A 23663-nucleotide genomic window follows, 5' to 3' on the forward strand; every position below is an offset into this window, starting at 1 on the left:
TTCACCATGGAATCCTAAAAGGATTATGAATGCCGTCCATTGAGTGAGACTATATAATCAGTCTGGATTTGCAAGAGGCGTGACCTCACGTCCCCAGTCAAACGACTTCAGTAGGCTAGACATTTATTGGAGCAAGACATTTCGCTTGTTACCTTCATACTCAGCATCCTGGTCAACTAGGACCATTTCAGTATTTCCGTCATCTATGTAAAGAATTCAACATTCCAGTAAACAGTGCATGTCTTCCCCAGGAACGAGAATTGAATTAGTACAATGGTGGATTCCTAGCCTATGCGGAACAATTCACCCACTAGAAAAATCCTTCGCCTGCTGATTTTTCTCAATGCGTTTGCGAATGTCTTAGTCCTTGGACGCCTTCTTGAGTTCCCGTTACAATGACTGCGTGGTTCAAAATGGGGGCCGCACCTTTGAACATTGGTTCAACGTTCATAATCTGCACAATATGAGGTTCCATCTCGAAGGCAGGCAAACCTCACTGGACTCACGTCGTGGATACCTTCACAAATACAACCTCTGGCAATCACTATCAGTGCGGAATCGAACACAGGACCAGCTGAAGCAAGTTTCCTAAAACTTCGACATAACAGTGGAGTGTGTTCCTCTCAATATCATTATTTAGATATCAATAATCTCGTGATAATAACCGTTCCGAAAGCGTTTCATTGATAGCTGGAGGACTTGCATGTAATGGGGTTCTCATTCTGTCCGACAACTCAAATGTGTTGAATATCTCAAACTGCAATTGGAGGCTAAAATCTCCCTACCTTTGTATTTTTGTTAGAGATTGATTTTCTAAAGTAGTGTTCTCAATCACAAATCAACATCCAAGTTCTACGGATCCTAGGATGGCTAATGTACTGGCGGACTCATTGTCCTGCAAGAATATAAACGAAATGCTCTCTTCATCCCTCGGTCTCCATTTATTAGGTACCCAATGGTATCGACATGGACCTATTGTTTACAATCTGGAATTCTAAAATATATTTGTCTCACCAGTCCATGATCCAAAAGACCTGGATAATTGATGTTCTTTCTATTGATTGGAGCTGCGAAATATACAAAGGTTTTCTCGATCACCTTATGTTCCGAGGCTGATGTAAGAAACAAAAGAATCGAAGTGTCTCATCAGTCTGTTTACTCCATCAAATGGTTAATCTTGGATCAATCTCATCCATCTCCCAACAGATTCGCCAGGAATTGAGATATTGCCTCATCTGCATTAAGCAACCATGATGGCGTGTTTTTCATCCCAGCCCAGCGTTACTGAAGCTGCACTTCTGGATCTTGTTAAAATACACCCTTAAGAGTATACAGTTCTCAAAAGACATGGAGATCCTCTCAATTGAGATGGTCATCCCTTAAGGGTGTAAGATGTCAATGTTAAATGTTCTCAGTGGTGCACACAATTAGACTTTATACCACTACAGGCATACATACCTCAATATACAGTTTCCTGTGGCTTTTCGACGAGAAAACGTTAGCATCAATCACAATCAGACCCACCGTTCCATGATCATTGTTACACTGCGTTATCAGTGGAAGAGATTATTGCACAAACCAAAGACATATGTGGTCTTCTGTTCATTTTGATTACACATGTCCAATGACGTTGGATCCTTGCCCAGATGGAATATATCATGGATACTAATCTGGCTGAACAAGGCACCAACTAAACCGCTCTCAGGAACCTCATTGGTCCAGATTCCATGTACGTCCTGCCTCCTCACTACATTGGCTAACGGCAGGCAGATTCATTGAAAGAATGCCCTATTGGTGGACCTGTTTTTCGTGCAGTTTCGACAAGAAGGGTCAGTAACGTTCGTGATGGCCCCTGCTTTCGTTGCCAAGAACATGCTACCGTTCATGTGTAATCGTATTTTAGTAATACATTCTTGTCTACTCTGAAGTAGTACTTAAAGAAGACCGAGCCATTGCTTCGAAGGAGATCACGCATCTTCTTGCCCTCACAGAGAAAAAGGACGATATATCAACGCAGACACATTCGTCCTGGATATTGGAAAGAACGCCACACCGATGAATTTTCTCGCCTGTTAGCTCACAAAGTTAGGACAGTCGAAATAAACACGGTATGTGAGTGAAACTATTTTACCACTGTTTTTTATCCATGCCGGGGCTTGAGATCCAAATACACTTCTCCATTTTTATCTCAGATATATTTTATCCTAAAAGGCTCACCTATATCTGGTGGGACCTATAACAGTTGAGCAAAGGTTGCCGTCCATGGTCGCTCGCGAATTCAAAAGGACGCGACTTCGTGACTTCCGCTTCATTTGAGGAAAGAACAAGTTTCCCTCTAGAAGCCTCTACCCGACCTATGCAGTCTATTTTCCAGTCCTGTTATCTAGAAACTGAGCCACGTACCTTAAGCGATCGCAGATAGTCTCGCCAGGGTAAGGGGAGGTATCTCCCTCAACTACTTACCTATTCTCTAAAGGTATTATTATGATCGGATAGTGTATTTGAAGAATAAGCCATTTTTTAAATAAATAAATGTTTTTTTTTAAATACTTATCCTATAAAACTAATACACATGCACCCGCCCATCATCCCCATAGTTACATCCCTTAGAGAGCGTCCCTGACGATCCTGTAACAACAAACGATTCACGGGATTTGTTGCCAATTCGGGTATAAAGGGCAGATCACTCTATCTAACTGCCACAAAGGTGGAAAGAAAACGTTTAGCTTTTCAGCCAAAATGTTTATATTTGGGTAGGGCTTTATTTGCGAGCTAGTAGAAGTTCTCCAAAGGTATGAGGATCGTGTAAGTATTATAGAATAAACATATTGTATTGAAAAACAAAAATTGGCTTTTTTCGTTTTGAAATCAACTTAAAGTGACTTATATATGAGTAAGAAAATTATTCAGTCTTGCTGTTATATAACAAAAGGATATTTGAAACCTCATCATAACTCAAACCCAAATATGAAGACAACATTAATATATGCTATTTAGGTTGTCATGCTGAAAATATTTCATTTTCTTTCGTCATATTTGAAGTACAAATGCCGTCCCTGTACATTTCAGGATTCAGTGTCTGCCCTACCACCCATCACCATCAACAAGCTCACCATGGCAGCCAATATGAGTAAAATCGATATCCCAGTCGACGAAATATTGAAGAATTTGACCATAAAAATCCAGGGTGGCACTTCAATGCCGAGTTACACCCTCACCGACCCAAGTGGTTAGTGGCGTTCTTTATTCGTTGTTTTAATTGTGGTCGCGTTGATTAACCCTTTGCCACTCAGATATCGGTCCTCACTCGTCAGTTTACATATTGATAATACTTGGACACACCTACTAGGCAGAGTCTTTGCATTTTATAAGTGTTTTCTGTCTATTCCCCCTTCACCCCTCGATCCTTTTTTTCTGTTTTGTTCTTTTTCTCTTTCCTTATATCAAATATCACATGAACTATTTTTCATTCATTTTCAAAGACTTCAGCTTTCTTCTTTCCTCTGATTCTTTTCAATGAGGAATTAAGGCAGTGTATGAGTACTGTGCAAGTATTTCTAAACTGAGGTACAATAAATTCGATGTGACTCTATTTGCATGTGAATTTTGTTTATTCCGGAAGTACGTCATTTGTTCTTATTTGCTTAAGCCCAAAGAGTTGTACATGTTCCAAATGATGTTGGTTATCATGTATATTAGTCATTCTCTATAAAAAAAATCAAAAATTGGGGAAATAATAACTCTGTATTGAAATTGTTTGCGATATTATATGATTGCACATTTGGTAACTAAGAGAGACCGCTCCGGTGGCCTAGAGGTTAGAGCGTCCGCCTCGGATGCGGGAGGTCGTGGGTTCGATCCCTGGCCGAGTCATACCAACGACTTACAAAAATGGTACTAACAGCTGCTTCGCTTGGCGCTCAGCATTAAGAAGTTAGTGTTAGGACTGGTCGGCCCGGTGTCAGGATAATGTGACTGGGTGAGACATCATGCTACATGTCTGCGACATGATGCCCTAGTGCTAGACATCACTATAAACTGCCACATTGCAGACATCGTAGCGATATGACTGAAAAATTGTTAAAGCTACGTTAAAAATCAAAATCACATCACTGGTAACTAAGATACGCGTACGGGACACAGGTTATGGAAAATAGAGCAGTGGTTCCCAACATGTGGGCCGCGAACCCTCCGGGTACCGATGAGGTTATTCCAAAGGGTCCGCTAATCAAAATAACTTCGGATGGAGTCCTGCTTCTCCAGCAGTTACTATTATCATGCAGGCATCCGCGAAATATTTTGAAGTTAAGAAGTGGTTTTCATATTGAAAAGGTTGGGAACCACTGACATAGCGTATAAAGGAACCACGAGGAATGATATATCTCGCCAGCTTCGTCACGCCATAATCCAAAAAGCAAGAAAATTCGCAAGAGCAAGAAATATTGATCACTGTTTTTTACATTTGCTAGTGATGACAAGTATTTACCACGGTTCATTAGCGAAGTATTATTATGACCGCACATGTAATAATATCATAAAAAAGGGTGTTAAATTCGAAGATTTAACCTCGTCACATACGCCAACACCGAAGCGGGCACCGACAACAACGCTGTCTGAAAAGTAACACCCATTGCATGCCGATGCTTTGTAAACCAGACTGTAAAAACATTTTTTTTTTTTCTTCATTTGCGCAGGCTCCTCTTACACCGCTAAAACACCCTTGGGAACACAACTAACCGTCGTCAAAGTTGCAGTAAGTTATGCCAATAATTATTTCTTCATTTCGTTCAATATATGTAATGGATTTTAGAACTTTTATGATAAGCATCCTGACGGTAACAACCATGACTCTATGGACGTTTCTTATCCAATTTAAGGTGTGACTTGACTAGAATAATCATGGAACAAATTCATGTCTTATATTTATGCTAAGGAGCGATTTGACCAAATCAAACATCAAACGCTTGATGTCTATTAACTATTTTATGACATGACTTGACCAGTTCAAACACGAAACTATTCATGTCTATTATCGATTTAGACTCGACTTGACTAGAACACACATTAAAGAACTCATCTATTTTAAGACGCGAATTAACCAGCTTATATACGAGACTATTCATGTCTATTACCGATTTTAAGACTCGACTCTTCTAAAACAAACATTAAAGAACTCATGTCCACAATCTATTTTTAAGGCGCGACTTGACAAGAACAAACATGAAACTACTCTTCTACGCGAATTGACCAGGTAAAACACGAAATTATTCATGTCTATTAACTATTTTAAGATGCGACTTGACCATATCAACCATGAATTTATTCATGTGTAATTCATATTGCAAGATACGACTTGATAAGTACAAACATGATTCACGACGATTATTTATTTTAATACACGACTGACCAGTACAGGTATGACTCATCTTTGCTATCTTTTTAAAACATGTCCAACTGTGAAGTCATTTTTTCAGTATTAAAGACTGCGTTTATATGCCTCAATTTTATCAAAAGAGGCAAATGGAAAAGACTGCCCATTATTGTAAAAATATTTATTTTACTATATTTTAAAATTATACTTTTACAATTATACTTTTTGAAATATTGTTTGCTACAGTTTTACTCTTTGAAATATCCTTTCTTTAATTATAGTCTTTGAACCTCCCTTTACTATAAATATGCTCTTTCAAATCCCATTTTCTATTATACTCTTTCAAATCCCATTTTCTATTATACTCTTTCAAATCCCATTTTCTATTATACTCTTTCAAATCCCATTCTCTAAAATTATAGTATTTGATACTCGTTTTTCTATTATTATACTCTTTGAAATCCCCTTTTCTATAAGTATACTCTTTCAAACCCATTCTCTAAAATTATTTTCTTTGAAACCCCCCTTTTATATAATTATACACTTTGAAACCCACTTTCCTATAATCACACTCTTTGAAACCCCCTTTCCTAATATCATATTTCTGAATGCATATGTTAATCTACTGTGTCTGTTTGCCTGTTTGCGTTTTATTTGTTTGTTTCTTTATAGCTATATATACATCTCTCTCGCTCTCTAGTCTCGGATTCGGCCAATGTAGATATGTGAGCAAGCTTGCCAGTAGCTTCTCGAGGGTCGGTGGTTCTTTCCGGGGTTTTCCCGGGTTCTTCCTCCACCATTAATACTGGCCGCCATGTATAGCCTATCGTGTGCTGAAAAATGCGGTTAAACCCTACAACAACAACAACTCTCTCTCTCTCTCTCTCTCTCTCTCTCTCTCTATATATATATATATATATATATATATATATATATATATATATATATATATATATATATATATATATATATATATATATATATATATATATATATATATATATATATATATTGTTACGTGAATCGATTCATCTTTTTTCAAACTGTTCCTGGGTTAGGTTTAAAAAAAAAGATCTCCACTTTTGATGACGTTGTAAAACAAAGCTTCCTGATTTCACTAACGATTTCAAAAATGAAATATTATGCTTGGGTTTTAAAAAATTTCAAAAACATGGGTTAATTTAAATTTCATAAAACAAAGTTTTTTGAAATATTGTAGCCAAAATTCATATATCCCACAGACGAGCAACCCAATATTCTTTGTTACGTGTTTAGGCTCTTACAAAACGTAACAAGAAAAGAGTGAAGACAACAAGCTTTGTAAAAATTTAACAAATAAATTATTACCCTAAATAAATAAAGTAAAAATGAGAAAAGGAACGTACGGTCCTACGAATCAAATCCAAAAATAATCCAAGAATAATCCAAGAATTAAAAATAGAAGTCTTAGTAATAAAACACACTAATGAAACTTAGTTCGAATCCCGATGAAATCCAAAATGGAAGGTGATGACGTATGTTGTGGTCAGCGTCGTACTGATGTGTCAACAGTTCTTTGTTGAATCACAGAAAAAAATATTCCAGTGTAATCTAGCTAGAACGCAAGGAGATGCTCGGATGTGGGTCAATTCTCTGGAAAAACCTAAATGATCCCTGTTATTTGTCACGTACCCCAAGTATGGCCTCGACGTCATTTTATGACTCTTACTCTGAGAAAGAATTTAAAAGATGAAACAAATTTGTTGACTACAACTCTTACTGCTTCTGAATCAAAGTCAGGAACTAGGTTAGCATTATATACAAAGTTTCTATTATTAGTTGTTTACTTCGAAAAACCAGTCAGAACTGAATGCTATTCCAGTAAATAAAGTTATTACAATAACAAGTAATGGAATAAAATAAGTTTAAAATAAACAATTAAATTAAATCAAATATAGACAACAATATATATATATATATATATATATATATATATATATATATATATATATATATATATATATATATATATATATATATATATATATATATATATATATATATATATATATCTGATTATGTGTCTTTTTGCTTGCTTGTGTTTCATTCATTCATTCATTCATTTTTTCCTTAGCTATGTACCTATCTGTTTCTGACTGCATCCGTCTGATTGTTTGTGTATCCTTCACTGTTCTCTTTTTTAAATATATATCCATATTTCTGATCGTATATCCTCATTCATTTATTAGTCTAACAAATCGCCTTTCACTCTGTTAATTGGTTCTCGCAGCCATCAATTATCAATACCACATTCAACTAACATAGATTCAACCATATATATATATATATATATATATATATATATATATATATATATATATATATATATATATATATATATATATATATATGTGTGTGTGTGTGTGTGTGTGTGTGTGTGCATCCTGTTTTCAATCTAACCGGACATTATTTACATATCGATTTATAAGTACATATATCCTTCTCTTGCTCTCCATCAATGTCTTTATCCGCCGTCCTCTCTCTCTCTCTCTCTCTCTCTCTCTCTCTCTCTCTCTCTCTCTCTCTCTCCTTTGCGTGTTTGTTTGGGTCTCTCTCTCACTGGACTTAACTAATTAGTTAGCTACCTACTCACTTACCTATATACCTGCTTATCAATCTAACAACTTGTCCATTTATATATCTACCCTCCAGGGACCAAAGCCCGGTATATGGATATTAACTCGGAGTGACAGCCAGGAATGGGAGGTGGATATTACCGGAAACAGTACCCTGGATTTCACCCATAAGTTAACCGAGCCTGGGCCTGGAGGAATAGGACAGTATCCCCTAGTAGGACGACCTATAGCAGGTACACACACATACATACACACACACATACATACATACATACATACATACATACATACATACATACATACATACATGCATGCATGCATGCATGCATGCATGCATACATACATACATACGCATACATACACACATACAGACAGACAGACAGACAGACAAACACCTACTAACCACCTAGCTGTACCTGGGTACTTATTAATTAGCATCACTTTCCACCTATGTACCTATCTACCTGCCATGAAATTAGAATATTTAATACAGTGGTATTTGCCTTGACCCTGATACAGCCGTACAAGCATCTAAAATACTTCCGTATTCTCTCTATATTTTATTACGTCCATGAAATATTCGGTAACTTGGAAGAAAACAGAGTAGAAGACGTCCTGATGTAAAAAAAAAAAAAATCTTTTCAGGTGATTTTGCATTCTTCACAAATGATAATGACTTGTAATTTTAACATGAATAGTTGAACAAATTTTGACAATCCAAAAGAATGTTATAAGCTGAATTGAAACATATTTTTGTCATGTTAAAAAAAACTGAATTGCTAGTAGTTAGATAAGTAAGGAGGGTATTTGTATACTAGAAACGTAAGAAATCGAACTTTAATCGTTAGGGCATATTGAAAGTGTTCTGTATTTTAAATCAGTGTCACAGCTTTGGAGTCCTTGTAAAATTTAAGTGAGGGACGTCGGAAAGAAATCAAGTCTCAGTCTGCTGTTTTATTTTAGTCATAAACATCAACGGACTAGCAAGCATACATCTCCAGTAATCGCACAATACATATAACCACTCTCAAGAAACTGTCTAGTACAGACCCCACTGTACGTATGTACCTATATCGCCCTACCCAGGTACAAAGCTGCAATGCAAAATATACCAACATCGCCGTCGCCAGTTCAGCTGAAGCAGTCACGAGGCTTGCAATATAAATAATCGCCTAATATTTCGAGTATTCTGATGCAGCTTCTCTTAGTTACAATACATTCCCGACACGTTTATACTCTGCCAAAACATCGTCCACAGTTGGCTGACACTAACGACGATGGGGAGTCGTAATAGATTATACACATATGTGGACCCGATGCTAAGTACAGAGTCATGGCTCCAAAAAGTCTTTGATTCTTCTCTAATGCTTATTCGGCCTCTGCTGACACCAGATTACTTCATACTGACAGGTGGCCCTAATGCTTAATTGTCGTCTACTGACACTTGCTTACTTCATACTGACATGTGGCCCTAATGCTTATTTGTCGACTATTGACACTAGCTTACTTCGCACTGACATGTGACCCTAATGCTTATTTCTCGTCTGCTGACACTAGCTTACTTCTTACTGACATGTGGCTCTAATGGTCATTTAGTGTCTACTGACACAAGATTACTTTAGAATGACATACAATGTTACTTATATATTTTACCACATTTTCAAGAGTTGCACTAACAATCAAAAGAATGATAAATTACTGCCAAGAAAACACTTTAAAAATGAAAATCAATTTACAAAAGCTAACAAGAAAGTGGGATTGTTTTCATATTGTTCCTATTTTTATCAAGGCTCCAACACAACGGTTGCTATTTCCGTCCCACATTATGATTACATTCAGTCTGTTGACAATTTGATTTTGCTGGACGCCAACGGTGCCCTGCTCGACAACGTCACTCTGCATAACGTCGGGGGACGACGTGGGCAGCCTTTGTTCTCTGGGACTATCATTATACCCTCAAAGGTACGTGACAAGCTTAGATGGTGTCAGTTATTTTTCCCAGAAAATCATCAACGCCATCCATAACATAATAATTGGCATTGTGACTAATTTACACTCAGTTATCCCTACAGGTCAACATATATGATCGATTTGCATAGGTAATATACACTTAGGGATAGGTCTACATTTATTCATTTGCATAGGTAATTTACACTTACGGATAGGTCGACATTTACTGATTTGCACGGTAATTTACACTTAGGGATAGGTCGACATTTACTGATTTGCACGGTAATTTACACTTAGGGATAGGTCTACATTTGCTCATTTGCACCGGTAATTTATACTCAGTTATTCCTTACAATGTTAAAATGTAATAGCCATCTTACGCTACAACGCTAAAATGTAATAACCATCTTACACTATAATGTTAAAATGTAATAATCATCTTACACTACAATTGTAAAATGTAATAGCTATCTTACACTACAATGCTAGAATGTAATAACCATCTTACACTATAATGTTAAAATGTAATAATCATCTTACACTACAATGTAAAATGTAATAACCATCTTACACTACAATTGTAAAATGTAATAACCATCTTACACTATAATGTTAAAATGTAATAATCATCTTACACTACAATTGTAAAATGTAATAGCTATCTTACACTACAATGCTAGAATGTAATAACCATCTTACACTATAATGTTAAAATGTAATAATCATCTTACACTACAATGTAAAATGTAATAACCATCTTACACTACAATTGTAAAATGTAATAACCATCTTACGCTACAACGCTAAAATGTAATAACCATCTTACACTATAATGTTAAAATGTAATAATCATCTTACACTACAATTGTAAAATGTAATAGCTATCTTACACTACAATGCTAAAATGTAATAACCATCTTACACTACAATTGTAAAATATAACAACCATCTTACACTATATTGTTGTAAAGTTGCCATTTGGCTAATAAATATCTATGAAATTGCTGTTGTTATTTTGTTGCGGAAATTCCGAACTTTTTAGTGTAATTATTTTGAATCACCGACAAGTCCGTTTCACTCATGAAATGTCCAACGATATATAAATATGACGCCAGTAGTTTTTCTTCTTTTAATTAGGAATTTAAAATTGCTGTAGAGGGATACGACAAAAATAATCACAGATTTCTACGAATGAATCCAATTTTGATGTCAACCCTAGCCATAAAATTGGAGGTCTTGCAGATTTCAGGTTTGTTCTCTCTCTCTCTCTCCAAATTTTCCTTCAGATTTACTGTAATACTTATAAGAATACAAGCGTGCTTTGTTTGCTGGTATGATTTCCGTAGATGTAAGAGAAATTGGTTATATTTTACGCTTTTCATTCCTGATGGATTTTTTTATCAATCCTATTTATTGGTGTGTATACAAGTTAAGGCCGCATGTATTCTCTGAACGTATGATTGAGAATTGCATGTCGATGAATGAGATGTTGGTATGGGGGTAATTACTGTAATTAGTGGAAGATGTTGGTATGGAGGTAATTATTGTAATTAGTGGGAGATGTTGGTATGTTGGTAATTATTTTAGTTAGTGGGAAATGTTGGTATGGGGGTAATTATTGTAATTAGTGAGAGATGTCGGTATGTGAGAAATTATTGTAATTAGTGGGAGATGTTGGTATGGCGGTAATTATTGTGATTAGTGGGAGATGTTGGTATGGGGGTAATTATTGTAATTAGTGGGATATGTTGGTATGGCGGTAATTATTGTGATTAGTGGGAGATGTTGGTATGGGAGTAATTATTGTAATTAGTGGGATATGTTGGTATGGCCGTAATTATTGTGATTAGTGGGAGATGTTGGTATGGGGGTAATTATTGTAACTTGTGGGAGATGTTGGTATGGGGGTAATTATTGTAATTAGTGAGAGATGTTGGTAGGGGGTAATTATTGTAATTAGTGGGAGAGCTTGACTGATAGTTTGATGGTTGCCGGCAGAGTCTTGTAAGTTTGGTTCCATTGATTTAACTCAGTATTGCAACAGCTGGATCGAATTGCGTCACAAGCTTCTACTTTGCTTGCTCATTCTTGTAAATAAGCGCACACGTTGGATTTGAGTCAAACAATGGTTTCACGAAAAAGGATGGCATTACCTTCATCTAAATCAGACTTTCAGGTTTTCCCTTGCGAGATTAACTACCAAACTACAAAACAAAAATGTCCAAACTTATACAAATGTCAAATGGTTATCTTTGCCAAGGAAATTTATTAATATACTTTTGAAATGATAAATATGAGACATTAATACGAAACTTAAGATTTGGCAATTGTAATTTATGTGGCATGAAATTCAGAACTTTATTGAACTGGTTCATTATGCCGTTTGATTGAGATCGGTTTAAACAAGAGAAAGTGATTTTACGTTTTGGTGGGAACCAGTCAAATATAGATATTGTGAACCTGGATCTGGTTCGTCCAGTGTGATGACTGGTTCACTGTCTCATTGTTGCATACATGCATATACAGATATATTCACAATAATCATAGATTTTTACACATACGTACAAATGCACAGGTATACAGAAATTCACATGTATGTTTTAAAAAAGTTTATTTCATCTACTAACAACCACACTTTAAGTTATTACCTCTAACCGTATGTGCTGATTAGTTTAGTTTACTCTGTATTGTTCTAGATGTTCCATAACTTATGAAAGTCAAATATGTTACAACAGGCACCTTGTACAAAAACGAAAATGTCGAGATCCCGTACCGCGTCACGAACGTAGGAAGCAGCACCAGCCTTACCGTCAGTATTACAGACGACCAGTCTTTTGCCCAATCGCCGACGTCATACAGTTACACGCTGGCTACAAACGCAAACCAAACGGGGAAGTTTGTTCTTCGGGCTGGTGGAACCAAAGGAGTTACAACGTTAGTCTAAATATGGGTCGCTTCCTTGTGCAGTCTATACAAATGTGTTTCTTCAAAAAAGTTTGTAAAATCTGACAAATAAACAACTGGAGAAGCTTTCTTTGTACATCAAAAGTTTACAAAATCATTTATGAGAAAATTAAGAGACATTTAAGATGAACTTGCTTATCAAAGCAAGTATTATATAATTCTAAACATGCTGATGTCGTATGCTTATATAAAAAGACAATAGAGATAAATATTTCGATTATCGTACAATTATAAATTGCAAAATGTGTGTCGTTCATAAAGAATGAGTAAGAACTTCATTGACTTTAGTCCTTTTTGTAGTCATACCCACTGAAACTGCTTCGTCTAAGGAAAATGAATGTTGCATCATTTAAGTTGTCTCCGTTTTATGTATATACAATGATAGTAAATTGTATGACGTCATAAATAAATCTTATGTCGATTGCCAATTACCACTTTTTACATCACGTTGCATTAAAAAAAATTATAAAAGTTAAATAAGAATACTTTCAAATAGTATCATTCTCAAACTGAATCATAATCATACAGATGACATCATTAGTATTTATATCAATTGCACTTTGAAGTAATCTGTAAAATAATTAAAAAATGAAAATAAAAATCTCACAGAAGATACTAAAATCTCACATATTTTCTTTTTCTTTTTCTATACATCACAGTCTAGTACATTGAGAGTTGTACAGGTTTGAGACTGTTTACATGAGATACGTCAAAAGTGCGAAAGAAAGTTTTAATTTCCTCCTAGCTCTCCCCAGTGAGAATGTTCAAATCATATCAGAGCAGTTTCATGGTTGTAACACATAATGTCGAGATATCATTGTACTGAGCGTGACAAAATGTCAAGATATCGCGTGTATTGAGTGTGATGTAATCCATCCATGTTAATAAATAGAATCGCTGTAATGTTTATCTAAACATTCACTTGAGGTTCGAAGTAATGACTTCGTATGTCACCGTCACTCATTTTTCAGCACTGTAACTATCTCTGTCAAACCTGCTGGTGTTTCGGACAACAAGATCCAGTTTTCTGTACGAAGGATCACGGTGGAGGAGAGACTTGTTACCAAGGTAAATTCAGTCGGTATTGGACAGTCTAAACTTGTATATGGTTGCTGTCAAAAAACAATGAACAGCAAAGATTTATTCAAAGTCCTTTACACAAAGTTTGATTATATGTATTTTACACACCTATTGATTTACACAAGTCATTTACACAAAGACTGATTAAACGGCATCTACAAACAGGTAAATTAGAAGCCTTTTATACAAAGAATGGTTAGATGTCCTTTACACAAAGATTGATTAGAGACCCTTTACATGCAAACTGAATTCCTTTACACAAAGATTGAATTACTTTACACAAAGATTGATTAAACGTCCTTTGCACAATAAATGATTAGAAGTCATGTACACAAATACTGACTAGAAACCCTTTCCACAAAGATTGATTATAAGTCATTTACTCAAGATTGATTAGAAGCCCTTTACACAAAGATTCATTAGAGACCATTTACACAGATTTAGTTTCTTTACATGAAGATTGATTACTAGTCCTTTCCACGAGGACTTGTTAGAAGCCCATTGCAAAAGATTGATTGAAGTCCTTTACACAAAGATTTTTAGACGTCTTTTACAGAAAGATTAAATATAGGTCATTTACACAAAGATTAATTATAGGTCCTTTGCAAAAGATTGATTGAAGTCCTTTACACAAAGATTTTATCGTAGTTTACATAGAGATTGACTAGAATTCCTTTGTACGAAGATTTATTAGATACACGCATATTGAATTCCTTTAAACAAAGATTGAATTGCTTTACACAAATATTGGTTAGATGTCCTTTGCACAAAGATTGATTAGAAGTCAGGTACACAAAGATTGATTAGAAGCCCCTTACACAAAGCTTTTAGATATCCTTTACACGACTATTGATTAGAATTCCTTTACAGAAAGATTGGTTAGAGGTCCTTTGCACAAAGATTGATTAGAAGTCAGGTACACAAAGATTGATTAGAAGCCCCTTACACAAAGCTTTTAGATATCCTTTACACGACCACTGATTAGAATTCCTTTACAGAAAGATTGGTTAGAGGTCCTTTACACCAAGGTTGATTAGAACCTCTTTACAACTGGAGAATCGGTATGTCATCCACGGCATGCCAAATGATCTCGATTTGGTCCTATGTCTCTGTCTGTCCTGAGAACTTTGTTAGCAAGAGTGTACAACAAAACACAAAACCTATGAAATTCAAATGAGGTAGATGTGTTTATGTCCACATACAGATGGACTTGTTATGGTTTGATGTCATAAAAGCAATGTTCTAATTATTAAAATAGTTTTTGAACTTTAGAACACGGACATTTATCTGAAATAAGATAGTAATAGTCATTAATTGTCACATTACATGTTTAAACAAATCCTGATATAGAACAAGAGTCCACGCCATGACAAATCCGTCTTCTGAAATAAAAACTAGTCTGAAATATTTTCATCTTGACGATCGAATCATAGCTCGTCCGTTTCATTCGTAAGTTCTGGTGATTTTCAAAACCGATCACTAATATTTATAAATTATGAGATTGCGGACTACATGCAAAATGCATTTACCTCCGAAACTTAAAAGTTTAACAACGTGCAAAACTACGCACCTCTGAAACTGAATATTTTACCGAGGAAATGTTCCAATAAGTATGGCCGATTTTACACCTTGCGACAACAGATGTTAACACGTTTATTCTGCTTAGTTTAAATTAGAAATATTAGACATTTTAGATTTACTTTAGCAATTAATTACAATAATCAAAGTAATGGAGCCAAACATTTAGAACTAATTTGTTACTCTTAACATACGGATGTGACCTAAAACTGTTTATCGGCTTAGGATAATGACCAAAATTTGATGGTAAATCAAAAGATTGCATAGGTGCCTACTTAGCGACGAGTCTTGAGTTTGAAAATACGAATTCATTTCAGATTGGCTGCCCTGTGGTTTACGTTTTTTTTTTTTTTTTTGCATTTTAGCGCATTAGCAAATAATGTTTTTGATCTTATAAAATATTTTATTTTCATACTTATTAATATTCTCGATATGGTAACCTATATGAAATTCAAGTTTGAAACTTTTTCCTGGGTTTAAAAAACAATTAAAAGATTTAACTCACCTTTTGTACTTTCCTTACAGGCGCCTGATAAAACCCCGCCCAGTTGTAACGTCCTTCACGTGACTGGTAAGTGTGATTTGGGCACTGATGTGTGTCGGTGCTCCAAACTCACGTGGAGCATGACGGTGGTGGGTCAAGATATGGAAGGGATGCTCTCGGCTTTTGTGTCTGGAGGAAGCTCGAAAGCTACATTCTCTACGGACCCCTTTTCCGCTGGACATACTGGACATATTTCAGCAAATATAAGGTACATAGAGTTTCACACTCTGGTGATGGTTTTAATCAATAAATATGCAAAGCACTTTGGTTAATTTGTCTGTAGCAAGATTACCACCTTTCGATCAAAAACATAAAAAGAAGAAAGACAAAAGGAGTGTTTGCCATGTCGATAACTTGTCTCAAACAATTTGTTTACATAGATATGAAAATAAGTCAAGCACTGGGTAGCTCTAACTACTTCAGACATATGAATTCGAATGAGAACATGAACTGAGATTGAAAAATATATAACTATCAAGCATAAATGAAGCATATGCCATTGGTCACGTGGCTAGCCAGCTAACTCATGCTATCCAATAATAAAAACATCTGTGGGGGACAACGCTGTACCTCACACATGGAAATAACATTTTTAAAACAACATAACCGTTCTCGCCAGAAAAGACATTTTTTATTTTTACACACTTCCCACTAACTTTTTCACTAAATTCCTACCGTCAACGTCAAAAATATTTTAAAACAAAACAATGTATAAAAGAGCATAACCCTTGCCTTAAAACTGGAAACTTTTAAAAACAACAACCTAGCCACCAATATAATACAATGTGGCTGACCATCAATAATAACTGTCGATTAAATATTTGAAAATATACCCACTAATATTATATAATACTTGTTTGTCCATCTAGGCACAGACAGAATAAAGTATCTATTCGATCTTGACATCAATAAAAAAATAATAAACAATTAATGGTCAGATACATGTAAAAAGAAATAAATAATTTACAAAATAGTATTTAGTTACGCTGATCAACATGCCACTTGTAGAATGTAAACTATAGGTTATAAAATTTGAACACTTTATTGCTAATCAACAGAGATAAGAAATACATGTGACCTAAGTTTGTTCTCACCCACGTGACACAGATATTTAGCTGTTTTACTTACCTTACTTTTATTATCTCCCTTTGGTTGTCTCAGGTCATCTAAGTCTTGGTGTCCAGGCGCTAAGAACAACTTTTAAAAGGAAGAAAGCCCTGTTGTTTTCTGCTGTGCCAGACGGAGTTCTTCTAAAATCAAAGCACAACAATAGATATATATATATCACAAAATGTCCTATAGCAATTTAATGTCTTTCAAACTTTGAGAACACACCATATATAATATTTTGTATGACGCACACATACACATAAACGCGCACGCGCAAAAATAAAAAATCTAGCTCTTTGATATTATGTTACAAACTATTGTTTGTTCCACACAACCTGGGGAATTTCATCCTATCTGTACTCATAACTAAGTAGATTTTCAGGTCGATGCCATTTAATGTAGCTAAAAGTACCAACTTAGTTTTAAATACTTCGTGTGAAACGAAGTATGTACTGTTAGCTGCATTTAATGACGCTGTCCTGGAAATTTATTCATCTACAGATAGACTAAAATTCGGTATGCTATTTGGAACGAACTACGACAGGAAATGCTGTTCCATGCACACAGTTTATACAGATCACTGACCATAAAAAATGAAGCATCCAACCTCTCTCAAGAGCTACCGCAAAGACCGCAACAACTAAAATTGTATTATATTAAACCTGCCTTCTGCAAACTGTGTCAAACACACACATACACCACACAACAGCGCGAGTTAAATAAAAAAAAATGGTCAACAAATGAAAATTCTTGCACTTGCCTATCAGAGTGGTTCATTCATCAGTCCGCACACTATTCCTAAAGAAGATTTCCATGCAGCGCATCATTCCCCTAATAATAGCAATACTTGCCATTTTTCCACGAAAGAAAATATTAATATTCCAGAATATCAAGAATTAGAAATCTGATCCTTCCCTACACACTTAGAACTGTATGGTAGTCAGTACTCATTATTGTAATGTATTGTACCGTTGCCTACCAAAGAACCGTTTCCAAATTAGAACTGAATGACGTATAAAGTTATCCTTATAAAAGATATGAATTAATTATTGTTATTTTCGTATGACATCCGACGATTAAATGTGATAGTAAAGTAATAATTTAAAATGGTTTTATATTTCTATTTTCTCATGCGTAGAATCTGTTTTCTTAGGGTCGACAGGTCTCCTCACTGCCCTCAATAATATATTCGAATAAATGCTCAGTACTGTAATTTGAACAAAAATAGCACGTGGCTCGTGATGCTTGTTGCGCAGTGCTTCCAACACGTAATATAACTTTTTCTTTGATATTTTTTCCTTTCGAAGAACGGTGTATCTAGTTAGATTCTACTTAGATAATTATTTGGATTTTCATTTAAGAAAATACAAGACCTGATGACCTTTATATAGAACGGGAAGCAATAAAATTATGAATAATGCTGTGTTTTGAATTTGCTAAATAAAGTGCAATGGTGCAGGTGTTTTTAATTTAACACGAAAACATTGGGTAAGAAAAAAATAATATATGTCGGTGTTTGTACCAAGACTAGGAAATCCCAGTCGCGGGTTTAGATATGTTTTGTCTCCCCCACGAGGCCCTGTAAAGTAATAATAATGTAACCCCTTGACTGCGATTTCCTTGTATCGGTGCAAACCCATCAATGATTATGTTACTCTAGTACAACTAAAGCTGAGGACCCACGCAGACCTTAATCAGTTACTTAAACACGCACATTGTGTGACCAATAATTAAATTACTAAAATAAACATAATATAATTTTGATGAATAGAAACTTTTGTACTATATTCTCATTTTTGTAGCAAACTCTGTATACCTTAGGCAATATCAATCAATTCTGAGATCCGTATTGTTCCGATAATTTAAAATTTTACGAGCAGAAATATTAGCCATAATGAAATTAGCACCAATTGCTGTTAGTACCATTTTTGTAAGTCTTTGGTATGACTCGGCCCAGGATCGAACCCACGACCTCCCGCATCCGAGGAGGACGCTCTAACAACTAGGCCACCGGAGCGGTCTTAAATAGGTGATCGTCAAGAGTTAGAAAATATCGGATGGACAAATGTATAAAATCTTTGTACGAAATTATTATTCTATAAATAGTAATTTCATATTTTAAACGCTTCTTAAAAGTTTAGCTAGTGAGCATATGTTCTTATTGCTACAAGTTAACAATTCAATGTACGTGCGCATGGATGGTGAATTCCAAACTATTTCTGAATTAGGTTTACACGCAAGCTAGTATTCATAGGACGTACTAAAAGAAAATGGCATTCATCGTGATTTTCATGGTTCTTACAGAGCATACAATGTCTTTCACCTCTAAAGATTCTTTTTACTTCCATATCTCCCAGTTTAAATTCTCTGATTATGGGAAGATATTCGGAGATTTCTCAAAGCGGATCGATGATACACAAGAACCTTAAATGATCTCCGAGGCCGAAATATATATATATATATATATATATATATATATATATATATATATATATATATATATATATATATATATATATATATATATATATATATATATATATATATATATATATATATATATATATACATACATACATACATACATATATATATATATATATATATATATATATATATATATATATATATATATATATATATATATATATATATATATATATATATATATATATATATATATATATATATATATATATATATCGTTAGAATGTTGTAATTTATTATTCACAGCCTGATAGGAAAGAATCTGTGCCTCTTTCTATAATAAAATGGAATAAACTTGGGGCAAATTTTATAGAATCAGCATATCTTTACACTTCTCCAAAACCAAATCAGTTTTAAATAGGAGTGTTTTGTTACTATTATTTGATTCATTTTCATCATATTACTGCCTCTGTGCAATTCTCACTATGATATTTGCTGAATTTATCATTTGAAACCAATGTTTAACCAACTTAACCAACCTCAAGTATTTAAACCTAGACCAAAATAAATATGCCAAAGTTTCAAATATTCATTATCACTTAAGTAACATTTTTCGTTTCAAATTACAGATACCCATATTCATTGCCTTTATCCGCCAGGATTTGCAAAGCTTAGGGATACTTACGTTGCTGTATAAAACAAGAACAATGTGTCTAAATGTTCAACCAAATCAATATTAAACTCCGCTATATTCCTTACTTCAAGACGAAGTAGCGGAGATTATCTTGTACTTAATGAATCACCTTTTCTAAAGACCATAACTTTAGTTTTATCAAGATTAATGTGTAGATAGTAGTGCAAATTATTCATGAGCTTTTAAACCCCTCGATGTTTGCTGAAAATAAAACTGATTCCGAATTAGATAGTAGTACAAATTATTCATGAGCTTTTAAAACCCCTCTATGTTTGCTGAAAATAAAACTGATTCCGAAATAAGACTACTACTTTTCCTATCTATGTTGTGATGATATTTCTAGATCTTCAACTTAAAAAAAAAGAAGAAAACTGTATTGGTGATAACATTTCACCTTGTTTCATACCTAATCCGTACTCAAACAAAGCACTACAAATACCCCAATGTGAAACGCAAGATTAAACTATACTGTGCATGGAACGAAGAATTTTTAACATTTTGCCATGTACACCTTGTATGAAAACCTTCAACCACAACCTCTTTCTGTAAACACTATCAAATGCCTTTCAAATTCAACAAAACCTTTTACCTCGACCTAAAGCCTTATTAATCACTGTACAACACAATTATTAGTTCCCACTCCTTTCTTGAAATCTAACTATTCAACCAATAGTTTGTCATTTTCCTTCTCCCATTTCTTCAGTCTTTCATTTAAAATAATGGTAAATAATTTTGAAAAGTATTTTAGTAATGTAATACCTCTATAATTTTCTGTATTTCAAGCTTCACCGAACTTGAATATAGGTATATTTTTCCCACACGTCACTGCAAAGGAAAATGACAACCATCGAATATTTCGTTATATATTTTACATATACATGGTCTAGGTATCTCCACTTGTTTCTGAAATACTCATTAAAAACAAAATCATTACAATGTTCTTCTGAAGTTTTGAGATTTTGTATCGCTTTTTTTTAAATTTCCACATGTGATATGTTTATCTTGTTCCTCAAAGATTGTTCTTTGATCCAGTAAATCCTTTTCATATGTATCTCGTCTAAAATAAGGTCTCTCCTCTTCTGAAAATGATTAGTTTTGATTTTACAAAGTATTGAAATATTGGACCATCTCGTTCTGTCCACGTGGGTTCCAGTTTCTGGTTCGACCAATGTCAGTAGCTTCCGGTGGGTCGGTTTTTTCTTACCAGGATTTTCCCGGGTTCTTCCTCCACCAGTAATATCCTCCACCAGTAATACTGGTCGCCATGTGTATCAATGGAATTTAATCCAAAACAACAGTAACAACAATTAACATAATGGAAAGGTTGTTCAGACGAAGTACCGTCATCGGAGTTCAGATTTTTGTTTCTCTTCAAGAAATAAAGTCTTAGTGGGAACATGACAAATATTTTATGACATTGGTGGGTATCGTGTTGCTTCTAAAAAAAATACTTTAGGTGGGTATAGTGTTATTTTTAAAAATAGTTTTGGTGGGTATCGTGTTGTTTCTAAAAATAGTTTTGGTGGGTATCGTGTTGTTTCTAAACGTAGATTTTTGTGCAATAGCAGCGGGTGTTGAGAAGAAGGAAAATTTTTGGGGTGGGGTAAGCTTAATATTGATGCAATAGCAGTGTAGGGTGTTGTTTTGAAGCATTTTATTTTTGCATGTGATGGGTAGAGTACTGTTTGTAAATAACGAGACATTTTGTAAGATATAATGTAGGATAGTGTTTTATTGCCTGGGAAATTTTATAAAATGTACTGGTGGGGTATGATGTAAAGGACTTTTTAAAGCATTTGTCTTTTTGTTTTTTGTTAGGGTGGGTAGGACAACTAATACTCGTTTTGAACCTTTTAAAATATATTTTATGAAGTCTTCTCAACTGATATCATTGTATATAGTAAAAGTATGACATACATTTATTTCAAGCTGCATACCGTCCTAATATTTTGGCAATTTCATATTGCATCCGGTTTTAATATTTTGTCGATTTCAAGTTGCTTGTGGACTTAATATTTGTCATGCATACCGTCTTATATTTTGTGAATTTCAAGTTACCTACGGTCTTAATATTTTGTCGATTTCAAGTTGCATACCGTCTTAATATTTGTAAATTTCAAGTTGCATACCGTCTTAATATTTTGTCAATTTCAAGTTGCATAACATCTTAATATTTTGTCAATTTCAAGTTGCATATGGGCTTAATATTTTGTCAATTTCAAGTTGCATACCGTCTTAATATTTTGTCAATTTCAGGTTGCATACCGTCTTAATATTTTGTCAATTTCAAGTTCCTGACCACTATTTTTAGTAATGTTTTAATGTCAACTGTTATATAATTGGTTGTCATATTTATTGTTGTAAATATTTAGAACTTAAAAGATGGCTTTGAGAGTCATCTATATTCAATTATGTATGCATAAGACAATCGTTCTAAAACAAACTATTTTTCCACTCTAGTGACGATTGTTGTCACCAGAACGCCATTGTCACCTTCGTAGACCTTTCTGGAAATGTTGGAAAGTGTCACGCCAACTTCACACCTGGTTTTATCCAGCCTGATCCCAAACTTTGTGAAAACCCAGGGAAAATTACGGTATGTTTATAATTGTGATAAACTGGAAAAATATAGGTATGTGTATAACTGTTTTATAAACCTGGAAAGATATCGATATATTTATAACTGGGTGATGAACATGGAAAGATATCGATATATTTATAACTGGGTGATAAACATGGAAAGATATCGATATATTTATAACTGGGTGATAAACATGGAAAGATATCGATATATTTATAACTGGGTGATAAACATGGAAAGATATCGATATATTTATAAATGGGTGATAAAGGTGAAAATATATCGATATATTTATAACTGGGTGATAAACATGGAAAGATATCGATATATTTATAACTGGGTGATAAACATGATCAGTAAAACATCGGTATATTTACACTGGCTCTGATCAATGTGAAAAGTTTATATAGTAATTTACTTGTGTTAGACATTATTTAGCAGTTAGATGGTCAGAGGAGACCACTTTACAATGCGGAAATTTCGCATTATCTCGTCATTTGTCCTAATAATCGGATGAGTGTGAATGAAGTCCTAAAATTCATGATTTTTATTTCATTTTTTTTTAATTTGTCACAGTACACCGTTATTTATCTCACTGTCTGTCAATGGTTGTACATTTTTAAGTTCTTTGTGTAAAATTTGTCTTCCGTAAATTGAGAAAGACTCTTTCTCTGCGTTTAATGATTCATGTACAGAAATTGAACTTCACTGTTCTCTCACAGATCTGAACAGCCTATTAGTTATTGCTG

The 23663-nt window shown here is 34.4% G+C and overlaps 1 protein-coding gene across 1 annotated transcript in view; it reads left to right on the forward strand.

Moving 5' to 3' along the window:
* LOC149792051 (uncharacterized) overlaps nucleotides 1-23663 on the forward strand; it is a 53078-nt gene that overhangs the window by 13865 nt on the left and 15550 nt on the right. The window contains exons 4-12 of the mRNA XM_089969325.1: nucleotides 3070-3229; nucleotides 4695-4753; nucleotides 8063-8219; nucleotides 9776-9948; nucleotides 11074-11185; nucleotides 12672-12870; nucleotides 13872-13968; nucleotides 16084-16310; nucleotides 22794-22929. Of these exons, the coding sequence (XP_089825451.1) occupies nucleotides 3070-3229; nucleotides 4695-4753; nucleotides 8063-8219; nucleotides 9776-9948; nucleotides 11074-11185; nucleotides 12672-12870; nucleotides 13872-13968; nucleotides 16084-16310; nucleotides 22794-22929 (1320 nt within the window). The remainder of the gene's footprint in view (nucleotides 1-3069; nucleotides 3230-4694; nucleotides 4754-8062; nucleotides 8220-9775; nucleotides 9949-11073; nucleotides 11186-12671; nucleotides 12871-13871; nucleotides 13969-16083; nucleotides 16311-22793; nucleotides 22930-23663) is intronic.

This window comes from Sinohyriopsis cumingii, chromosome 9, assembly GCF_028554795.1.
Source record: "Sinohyriopsis cumingii isolate HCF-2022 chromosome 9, ASM2855479v2, whole genome shotgun sequence".
Taxonomy (NCBI): Eukaryota; Metazoa; Mollusca; class Bivalvia; order Unionida; family Unionidae; genus Sinohyriopsis; species Sinohyriopsis cumingii.